This window comes from Lactuca saligna, chromosome 8, assembly GCF_052625555.1.
Source record: "Lactuca saligna cultivar CGN05327 chromosome 8, ASM5262555v1, whole genome shotgun sequence".
Taxonomy (NCBI): domain Eukaryota; kingdom Viridiplantae; phylum Streptophyta; class Magnoliopsida; order Asterales; family Asteraceae; genus Lactuca; species Lactuca saligna.
The window spans coordinates 89225294-89236945 of NC_136424.1; the positions used below are offsets into that span (position 1 = coordinate 89225294).

The following is an 11652-nucleotide window of genomic DNA, read 5'->3' on the forward strand; positions in this document are numbered from 1 at the left end:
CATACTATGTGGATTATACATGTTACCAAATGGATTAAAGCCATCAGCTGCCAGCCCTAGACGTACGTTGCGAGGTTCGCTCGAGAGGTCAAGGTAATCTACATCAAATTTTTGCCAACACTCTCCATCAACGGGATGACGCATCACACCATCTTCTGATCTCCTAGTACTATGATATATCATATTTTTAGATGTGTACCGTGAACAATACATACGACATAGTCTATGGGTCACTGGAAAGTACTGTAACACCTTATGAGCCACTTTCTTACCCCTGGTGTTTTTATCAATCAACTGATTCTCTTTAGAAACGAGACAAACTTGCAATGAGTTGTGTTCCTTCCAGAAGAGAAAACAATCGTTTTTGCACACATGAATTGACTCGTACCCCAAATCTAACTTCTTCAGTTTCTTTTTTGCTAAATAATATGAACGGGGAACCTTGTTGTCTCGTGGAAATGCTGAATGCAACAACTCAAGGAGTTGATCAAATGAACTTTCAGTCCATTTGTTGTTGACCTTCATATGCATCAGCTTTGCTAAAAAAATCAAGGAATGAAAACGTACAACGAGGATATAAGTTGGTTTCGGCTGCCTCTAACAAATCTTCCAAATCATCATCGACACCACTACCCCCTGTATTCGAGGTTCCTTCATCGAGGTTTGTATCATTTTCTCTCGACTTCCACATAACATCGTCAATAACATCAGCCATCTCGTTGCTTGGTGATACGATATCTACAATTGGAGGGATTAAAGGTTCACCGTGATATATCCACGTGTCATATGATTGACTGAAACCATATATACGAACATGACGTCTCATTGCTTTCGGATCCATGAAGTAACGATTATCACATTTCTCACACGGACATCTAGTTTCACCTTTACAATCTAAGTGTAACATAGATCTCTCGACAAAAGAGTCGAGTCCTAGCTGGAACTCGGGAGATTCACGATGTGGATTAGTAGTCCAGCTTTTATCAATAGACATGATGCAATTGAAACATAATTTAGTGTTTAAGGTTTACTCTACGGGAAACGAATATCAAGTAGAGTATTCAGAAAGATGCTGATTCAAAAAGTATCCCAACATGGGAACACATGAACAAATAATCAGAAATGGATAAAATATTAAAAGAGTATCTATATATATATATATATATATATATATATATATATATATATATATATATATATATATATATATATATATACACATTAATTTAGTTTAATTTTTTTAACTAATTTTATTTTATTTTAATATAACATTAACTTGATTTTAAAACTACTTTAATTTGAATTTACAATTAATTTATTACTTTTTATTGATTTTTTTTTAAATTAATTTAATTTAATTTTATAATTAAATTAGAATTACTAGAAGTACATTGTTATTAATAACCTAATTAAGCTAAAGTTGTATTAACCAACATTAAGTCACTAAAAGTATGTCACTAAAAGTACATTGTTATATATTAATTTAGTTTAATTTTTTAAACTAATTTTATTTTATTTTAATATTAACATTAACTTGATTTTAAAACTACTTTAATTTGATTTTACAATTAATTTATTATTTTTATTGATTTTTTAAAAATTAATTTTATTTTATTTTATAATTAAATTAAAATTACTAGAATTACGTTGCTATTAAACAAAAATTACAAAAACATGCCAAATTTCATTTTTTAGCCAATGTGGTATAAACAAAAATTGCAAAAACATGCCAAATTTCAATAGGGTAAACTTTGAAGATTTTAATTGAAGTTTCTTTGTTTAAGACTAGACTTTTAATTATTTTTTAGAGCAAGGGACTAAAACCGTACAAATCAAAAGTTGAGGGGCTGATCATATATACTTTGTAATAGAGTTTGGTTAAATCAGGAGGTTTGATACCTCCTGCTTCTTCCTCATCAATCCACAAGAAGCAAGCATAAAAGAAAAAAAAATACTAATGGTCTTGTGTTTATAGGTGATCTAATAACAATTCAAGAGGCAATTACCCACATATAGCATCAATTTATACATTCATGAACAATAATAAGCAAGAAAAAAAAATACGAATGGGTCTTGTGTTTATCATTAATATAACAACAATTGAAGAGGTAATTTCCAACATAATCACACCAATTGATTATCCAAAACAGAAAAATGATAGCAAATAGGAGGAATTAAACATTGAATGAGGGCAATTTTGGAAATGAGCTCAATGGTAGCCGGTAACGGGAGAAGGAGTGGCGGTCTTGTGGTGGCAGGAGGGCTAGCACCACCTTAATGTTCTTCCTCCACTTAATTGACAGGTCCAATATTTTTTGAGAAGCAGAACAAGAAACGAGAGCGAGAGAAGCAAAGAAACAAGAGAAATGTCGCAAAAAAGGGAATTGGAAGGGGGTAATCTGCGCTTGGTATTAGCGGTGACAAGCAATAGCGGCGACGCTAGGGTATTAGCGGCGACAATTGGGCAATAGCGGCAACACCTTGGAGGGAAAAGTCAGCGCATTTTCACTTTCCTGTACAGCCGTTGGAATGAAAACAAATCGGACGGATGGGGGTAAGTTGACGCGGATCACCGTTTGCGAGTATTACCGGCGACGCCTTTAGCGGCGACATGGGTCAATAGGGTAACATGTAACGCATCAATTACATGTCGCCGCTATTGACCCATGTCGCTGCTAAAGGCGTCGCCGGTAATACTCGGGTTTCTTGTAGTGATAATGGTAGAATTAGGGGGAAAGTGGGAGACGAATGGAAATGTTATTTTTGTAGAAATTGGTTTTCAAAAACACACGTTACCACTCGTTATCAAATGAGAACATGCAAAAGAAGAAGTTTCAGATAGTGAGTTAACACTACAAGAAAAATCCTAAATAGCTACGGAAAATTACTACGGAATCAAAATCCGTAGCCAGTCTACTACGGAATAGGTTACTGAAAAGCTTACCGTAGCTATTTTGCTACGAAAATTGCTACGAAATTGCATTTTGTAGCTAAATCTAGAATAGCTAGGGAAGTTGCTATATAATCAAAATTTGTAGCTGATTTACTATGGAATATGCAACAAAATGGCTTGTCATAGCTATTTTGCTACAAAAATAGTTACGGAATTGCATTCCATAGTTAAATCCTAAATAATTGTTACAGAATCGAAAGCCATAGCTATTTTACTATAAAATATGCTATGAAATTTTGGTTGTACCTAGTTCGCTATGGAACTAGTTATAAAATTTATATTCGTAGTTACTTGGGTAGATAATTGGCTACGGAATCAAATCCATTGCTAGTTGGCTACTAAATATTCCGTGGTCAAGTAGTTATAAAAGAGGAGAAAAGGTATATATTTAAAAGAAATATATTTAAAAGAAAAAAAGGTATCCATGATAATTTAAAGAGGAAAATGATCAACACAAACTAGTAATTTCAAATAAAGATACTGGACACTTTTTTTATTAATATAATATTACCGATACTAAGCGATCCAATTATATATGTATATATTATTTGTAACTTATATTAATAAAAACTACGTATATTTAGTAATAATGAATAATTAATTTATATAATACTTTTAGGAAAAAATTAATTAACTCTTATTAATTTTTTTTGACCTAAACTAGGATCCCCTAATCATCTTCGTTCCCCTGTTCCCCTAGTCTCCACTTCCGCCATAGTCGTAGGACTTTTATCATTTTTCAGATAATTGGCGTGCTCCGTGTGTGCTTCGACACATTTCTGCAGTCCTCTCACTCTTCTTGTCTACTCCGGCGCCGTGCGCCGCCTGCTCCGGAATCAGTAGGTACGTTTCTCGATTCTCCGTCAATCACTAGGTAATATATTTTGAATCAATACTATATTGAATTTCATTTTTGTTAGCGGTAACTTTCGTTTTTTATTAGGCTATGATGATCTATATCAATGTTTCATAATGGATGCGTAACAATGATCACTAAACCTTTAAGTTTGAAGCTTAAGATGTTGCTTATCTGATTTGTGATAGTAAAACATTTTTAAGCTAATCGTACTGTAAGGTTCAGCTTCAGATGCAAATTCTTTGCTCAAATCATCTCTTTTCATAATAATTTTGAGATTCTATGAATTTTGTTTCGATTCATCTTTTTTTTGGATTGAAATCATTGTGTGTAGATTGATCTAGTTGTTACAGTAGCTGGCAAAGTAAATTACCTTATAATTAACCATCAATTTCTTCTTTTTTCAATTCTCAGTTCGGTTGGTGATAATGTTGAAAGGAGGGATTCGCTTTGTTTAATAAGATAGTGCTATTGTTATGGCTAAAGAAGAAGCTGCAAAGCTACTAACGACCTACTTTAGCAGATGTTCGTTTTATCAACCAAAAAGTCAGTTTTTCTGAAATTCTCATAAAAATAAAAATTGGCTTACCTCTAAAAATAATTACAAGCATAGTGGATGCATCAATTAATGATATTGAGCCATTGACTTTGTGAAAAGAAAAGAAGGTATTCAGGAATCATTGGAAGATGGAACACTATCATTCTTGAATATAGCATCACATCAACCATATTAAGGTACTAACACATACAAGATTTTGAATTCATGAATTTATCTATTGTAACAAAAGTTTGTATATTTTCTTTAGGCATACATTGATTGTCACTTGTAGATATATGAAAAATATGTTTTTGGCATTAATAGATGTAATCGGAGAGATGGTTTTCAATATACTCTATATGGCATGCATTATTTAAAAGTTAGTGAGAGTATTAATAAAGCTTACCAATAAGATTTTTAGGACTGATTTATTAAATTAAGCTATTTGATTTTCAAGAACTGTATGGTAGACCTAGTCCTGTAATTTGCTTTACCTTGAAAGACATGATGGTTCTTGGGTTGGTTATCATGAAGTTGAAAATTTAGCTTCTTTATTTGGAATTTAGCTACGGGTAACACTTATAACTTCACAAATTTGTTATTCATGTGTAAAATTTTTAGCTAAATATGGATTTATAAATACAATATAAGTTCTTACATTTTTTATACTTTGTGTAGATATATGGTTTTGTAATAGGAGTGCATGTGCCAAGTATCTTGGCTTTGCAATAGGAGTGCATGAGTTGGACAGTAGAACTCCATGAATTCTTTGTCGAAAGAGTCAACAAACTTGGTGGTAGTGAAAGTGTGTATTAATTAATGTTTTTGTTGTAGTATTTATTTTACATATAAATTTTAAAAATATTTTTATTAAGAAGTCATGAGTGTATGCTTATAATTTTTGTTGACTTTTGTCTTTAACCTTGAAGGAGCTATACCAAAAGGAGTTTTGAAGCTCATGAATATTGAATGTTTTACAATTCATCATGTGAAAAGTCATCCGCAGGTATGTGAGCAATTGATTGGTTAAGAACTTAATTTGGATATTTATTTATAGTTGTTTCTTTTTTACTCAATCTGGACAATGACTTAATGGTTAAGTTGGAAAATACTTGGTTTAATGTATTAAGACACTATTGTGAAATTTGTCTCTAGAACGTATGGGTAAAATGGTCAATTAGTCTCATTCAGACGAAAATATTCTAACTTTATGTATACAACGCTTTATCCAAACTAACATCATTACTCATAAACAACCCCTAAAAAGGAAATCTTGGCCTTTAGAGTGTGACATGTTGACATTTTAGGATAAAGGTGTTCAAAATAGTCGGTTTGACCACCAGAGTCAAAGTTCATCTTTGATGTTTTTCTGTTGCTTTGATTTCAGAAATATAGAACAAACAACATGTACAAACCAAAGATAAAGAGTTATCTGAAGGTAGTAATATTATATCATTATTAGTTGTTTCTTAAAAATATATTTTTTAGAAAAAATTCATGATCTTTTGTGGGTTAAAAGCTTTGTGGTACTTGAAGGCTTACAACTTATTATAAAAACAATACAATGTCTATTGTTTTTCTGAACTTGTAGATTGACACTACTTTCTTTATTCTTTTTTTTTTTTATCAAGAAAGTTTTAATACTTGGTTTAGTTGACATGTTGTCATTAAAGCTCATTAAAGGGTAGTTTTGTAATTTTGATTTAGAAGCGATTTATGGTTTTTTACATGGTATGCTTTACCCTTGTATAAACAAAAGCCTCAGTGTGGACTAAGTACAAACTAATAGTAAGTTTATAGACCAAAAAGTGTTTAATATCAACAATTTGACTCTAAAGCACATTTAGTGATCATGTATTTTAGTTTTGACATGTTATTGATATTTGTAATCTTTCAAAATCTATCTTGGATGTCTATAATATTTTAATGTATATCTTATAAACACAATACATATTTATAGATTTATACATTTTTGTTTACTGTCTTCAATATTTTGTCTAAGATTGTAGATTCTAAGATGCTTAATGCATTGTTCAACAAAAGTATGAGGACGCTTAACAAAAATACGAGGATGCTCAACAAAACAATGTGAAGATTCAACATAAAAATATGGATGCTCAAGCAAATTTTGAATAACAACTTGCACGAACAATGAACAATGACTTTAATTAATACTTTGAGCTAACAAGTCAAATCTTTTATTAATCAATGATATAATATTATGTATCGAACAACGTTTTAATTTGTAGTGACTTTTGATTTTGATGTATGTATCTTTTGATGTGTTGGATATTTCTCTAAGTTTCCATATAAATATTATGTTCACTACAAGAAAAAGACACTTTTACGATGCGTAAACCATGACACTCATTGATTTATGTTATGCAAAAGAGAGTGACATTAAAAAAGTGTCACCTCTTCTATAAATTTAAGGATTTAGGTCACGTATTATTGCGTGCCCTTAAATTAGTGTCATAAGAAAAAAATTAAAAACACGGAGGGCACCATATCTTAAATGTGCATCCTCTATAAGTGTGGCTTTATACTTTTAATAAACACGCATTTAGTAGATAGGGGGAAACTGATATCCCCAAAATTTTGAAAACCCGCCTTGTTCTTTTCTACCTTCTTTCTATCTTTCATCTTCTCAATCGATTCTCCCCTTTCCCTCCTCTCCGATCCGCTTCTCCGCTACTCGTGACCTTACTTGTTAATCGTCTCATCGGATCTCTACTCTAGTGGAACTCTGAAGATCAAGAAATTTCAAGCCCTAGTCTCCCTCTGAGACAGAGACGAAAAGAGAAGAAACATGAAGAATACACCTATTATTGTTACGACTTATGATGCTTCTCAAAGATTTTGATAAGAACACCGACTCAGATGCTTCTTAAAGCTTCTGATAAGCATCCCGCCAACTTCGCATATCAGAACATCGCATAATCTCCTGTTTATCTGTCAGTGTTTCTTCCAACAGATGTATTTTTCATTCTATAAACCTCACTCCATATCTCGATTTGTATGATTTATAGCCCTAATTTCAATTCCTAGATTTTGCAGATGTTCGCACACCTTTTTCCGGTCATCCTTCTACCTAGGTGTTGTTTCTTTCATCAGCCCTTCCGATTGGTCTTCTTCTTCATCACCATCTACTCAAAGACTCACTGATTTTGGCGATTATGGCTTCGAATTCAGTTCCATCCAATTCTCCACCAAGTTTCTCATCTGTTCTCCATAAATCCCCCTTTACCACCATTATGTCTACAGCCACACGACAACCACTCATCGCCATTCGTAAGTCCATGACCACCTTCTGAAGCAGGTTGAAATAGGAACCGACAATGCGAATGATGAAGTTAGAGTGATTCCCAATGTTCAGGTGAGATTATTTCCTTTTACCTATATAAATCTCGATTGTGCTCCTTTTCTCCTCTCTCATCCCAACATCGCCATATCAATATTGAAGTGAAATCTTCTACAATTTCTTTTAGGGCTTTCTCTGTCCTGTATCTCTCTTAATCCTCTAGAACAGAGCTATCAAAATTTAGCATCTCCAAGTTTCACTGATTAATTTCATACAAAACTTGGAAGCTTTTGAAGATTTAGTGGAGTTTCCTGTTAATCCTTCACCCTCCATAGATAGCCAATGTTGTAATTTTAGTCGTATTTCTGCCTGCCTCTTCTTAAAATCTTGATAAAGTGAGTTAAATGGAGAAAAGAATTGGTAGGGTCTTAGACGAATCTTTACAAGGAACCCTGAGATTTTATATCTTTCGTTGAACTGTAAGACCATTTATGTGGCTCTTAAGGGTATAAAAGAGGAAATTTGGTGTATGCATATCCGATTGCAAAACACAAATGGAAGTTTCATCGTATTATAACTATAAGGACTTGTTTAATTACAGGAAGAAAGGGTTGGATATGTTATCTGAGTTGGATAAACCCTTGCTGGTCTTGTTGTCTCGTACATGATACTAAGGGCTGGACTCGAAACTGGTTACCAGAGGTAATTTTTACTCTTGGATATAAAAGAAAATTGGAAACTATATTACTAGTAGTATTTATAAGAATCAAATTGTTTGTCCAGTATTTTGGAGCTGGTGAATGCTGCAATACCATCTCATCATTTGGACCCAATCAGAAAGACGGTGTTACAAGTCAAAGGAGTGGAGGCAAGTTGACTAACACAACTAAAACTAGTTAATTAAACATAATACAAGTAAAATAAATTGTACTTACTGAACGGTTATTCTAAAATGATGACAGGTGGCACCTTGATAGCTTTCAATTCAATCTCTTTATGTGCAATGGGCTACACAATGATTAAAATAATAATAATAATAATAATAATAATAATCAAATGCTTAAACTTATAGATAAAATAATATCATGTGTTGAAGAAAGTCAACTTACATTTCCAAGAATTTGTTGTGTTTGTAAACGCCGAGCTAGGTTCACCTAAATTTGTACGCCATGTTATTTGAAGTTTACCAAGGATATTAATACCCTCAATCTGTGTTGGTGTAGATAATTCATCTAATGATTTTAATTGATAAAGATAATTGTGAATTCCTCCACCTTGATAATTGGTCTTGTTGTCTCGGGCATCATAATCTAACCTGTTTGTTGTAGTATACGACTATGGTCTGACTCTGATACAAAAATATTCTACACTTTTACAGGGATGCAGACACATTAGGGGAAGGAGAGTTGGTTCATATCTCTATCTTGATGTAAAGATCCAGGTGACTGGCCTATCTCGTACTTACTTAATTACACTTACGTACAACATGGATTTTTTGTTGAGCCTCTTCCAACTTCTCTCAGGTATATTTGTTGAGCCTCTTTTTAATTTTTATATGGAAGTAATGTTTCTAATTCTCTAGTGGGTTGCTTCCAGAAAAATACATATCTAAGTCTCCGGATGAGTTTGTGTCTAGAAACGAGTTCATTTTGTTGTAGTCAATGGTTTGGATATCATGGAGAAGCCAACTATTACACATATAGATGATGCAGAGTGGTAACAATATTCATTATCGTTTTAAAAATAATTAATAGTAATACATTTATATTATTATTATTATTATAGATGATGATGATTCAATTTTTTTTGATGTATGTAGGTTCAAAAGGTTGACTGGTAGAAGTGATGTGGCAGTTTCACCTCGTGACTATAAGTTTTATGCTCTGAGACATAAGTATAGGTGTTCTTCATCCAATTTTGTTTCAAGCATTTCTGGTTTTTCTATGCTGATTTTATTTATTTATATTAATATTGAAGATAATGAATAATGATGATATATTATTGTTTTGAGTTTATACTTTTCCTGGTGCTGATAATTCTTCTCCAATGTCAATTTGCTCAAGGACACTGCTCTCTTACTGAAGTCACATCTTTTACTTTTCACCATTTTATTGATTATATAATTTTGAATAATTATGATAATAAGTTTTGGTGAATAATTATTTTCAGCACATCCACATTCCACAAGATGATGAACATCAGCAGACATCATCAAAACAACATATGCAAAGTCTTCCACACTAGGGTCACTTTCATATTCAATCGCTGACTCATGGTCAACATGGTCAATATTCTCAATCATCACATCTTCCTGAAATTGGGCACACACAGCAGTGCTCTGCCATGTCTCAACAGTTGGCTTGTTTACAACCACTCACACACCTTGGACCCCGCTTGCATGTACTGGTAAATTTTCTAAACAATGAAGTTTGTCAAACAACATTAAATTATAAGCCCTATTTTTAGGGTTAAAGTCAGTTTTTGAACATTTATCACAAAGAGCATCTATACTGATGATATAATAAATTTGAATTTGTTTAGAAAAGTCTTAGTTTTAACATGCATGGTTACTTAATTAAGGCTAAAAGGTGTGTGGTAGTTGTTTTGACAAATGGGATTTTTACCATTTTTGTCACAATTCACCATTGAGATTTGCCACTGGCAAAATGTGTTGGGGGTGGTGTTTACAGCCTTCAGTCTTAAACATCACTGAATTTAAGGTGATAGAATTTTCCTACATTATTTAAAAAGAATACAGGGGAGGTGGCATATAGAATTTTCCTATATTATTTTAGATATTTTTATTTATTTATTTAAGGTGATGGAAATCAATGAGTCATCAAGGTTGCGTGCTTCAATTACAACAGAAAATCTTCCTGTTAAAATACTTGTTCATCAAATTCTTACCCCTTCTACTTCTGACAGCAACTTTTGTGCTATGAAAAGGAAGGTTATAGACTGTTAAAAAAAATATAGCTGTCCCATAATTTGTAACAATTTGTATTACCATTATTTGATTTTAATAATAATTTGTTTTGTTTTTATTGTTGAGGTTATAGACTGATAGTCTCATGCTTTATTAAATCTGGAGGATCAGGTTTGAAGAGGAAATTACCAGAGGGAGAAGGATCCCATTTGAAAAAGAATATGAAACATTGTTCTCAGGTCCAACACGCACCATTACTTTTAATGTTCGTTTTATATTATGATATGTTGGATTCAGTTATGATGTAGTGGATGTATAAAGATAAATTAATAAAGCTTAGGACATATCACATATGGTTTAAAATGGTTCTTCTACTGATTTTTAGTTCATTGTTTTTTTTTTAACTTATCTATCATATTGGGTAAGTAGAAGAAAATCTGTAAATATATTTTTGAATTTATGCATATTAGAGTATTAGTACAGCAGTCTTAGTTTTTTGCTTCTTAAGGTTTCTCTCTCATGACTATTAATCTTCTGATTCGCCTTTTTCTTTAGACATAAAGAAGACGTTCTGAACCCTAACAAAAAGGATTTAACAAAGCTTTCTAGAAATGTGTAAGTTTGTAATTCAACATGTTCGTTACTTTTTGTGTTATATTAATTGTATTTTTATAAAATGATATAAATAGTCGGAATTAAATGGATTTTATTGAATAATGGTATGAAAATATTGCTATGAAATTGGTTACGGAAAAATTACTACGAAATTGGCTATGGAAAAATTGCTACGGAATTGGCTATGGAAAAATCGCTATGGAATTTGTTACGGAAAAATCACTATGAAATTTGCTACGGAAACATTGCTATAGTATTGGTTAGGGAAAAATTGCTATGACATTTGCTACTGAAAAATCGCGACGGAATTTGCTACAGAATTGGTTACGGAAAAATTACTACGAAATTTGCTACGAATGTGCTATGGAACTCAAATTGCAAGGAAATAGATGTCGTAGTAACAGACATAGCAAAATTGCTATGGAATTATAATTCCGTAGCTAAAAATTTTGCTACAAGAAAT

The 11652-nt window shown here is 32.3% G+C and overlaps 1 protein-coding gene and 1 long non-coding RNA gene across 4 annotated transcripts; both read left to right on the top strand.

Moving 5' to 3' along the window:
• Positions 1 to 3671: 3671 nt before the first annotated feature.
• Positions 3672 to 5096, top strand: LOC145008681 (uncharacterized). The gene is made up of 3 exons (XR_013663586.1): positions 3672 to 3796; positions 4224 to 4544; positions 5045 to 5096. It is a non-coding gene; the product is annotated as an uncharacterized LOC145008681 (long non-coding RNA).
• A 1831-nt stretch (positions 5097 to 6927) lies between these two features.
• LOC145012277 (metal tolerance protein C1-like) lies at positions 6928 to 10958 on the top strand. 3 transcript variants are annotated; one of them, XM_078971071.1, is made up of 9 exons: positions 6928 to 7323; positions 7405 to 7723; positions 8250 to 8350; positions 8432 to 8516; positions 9027 to 9171; positions 9245 to 9364; positions 9468 to 9548; positions 9818 to 10054; positions 10746 to 10958. In XM_078971071.1, exons 3-6 carry the CDS (start codon positions 8313 to 8315, stop codon positions 9304 to 9306), a joined length of 330 nt encoding a protein of 109 aa, XP_078827197.1. In that variant the 5' UTR covers positions 6928 to 7323; positions 7405 to 7723; positions 8250 to 8312; the 3' UTR covers positions 9307 to 9364; positions 9468 to 9548; positions 9818 to 10054; positions 10746 to 10958. The 3 variants fall into 3 exon arrangements, with proteins under 3 accessions (XP_078827197.1, XP_078827195.1, XP_078827196.1); XM_078971069.1 differs by having other exon boundaries at positions 9468 to 10054; XM_078971070.1 differs by having other exon boundaries at positions 6928 to 7301; positions 9468 to 10054.
• Positions 10959 to 11652: the final 694 nt, after the last annotated feature.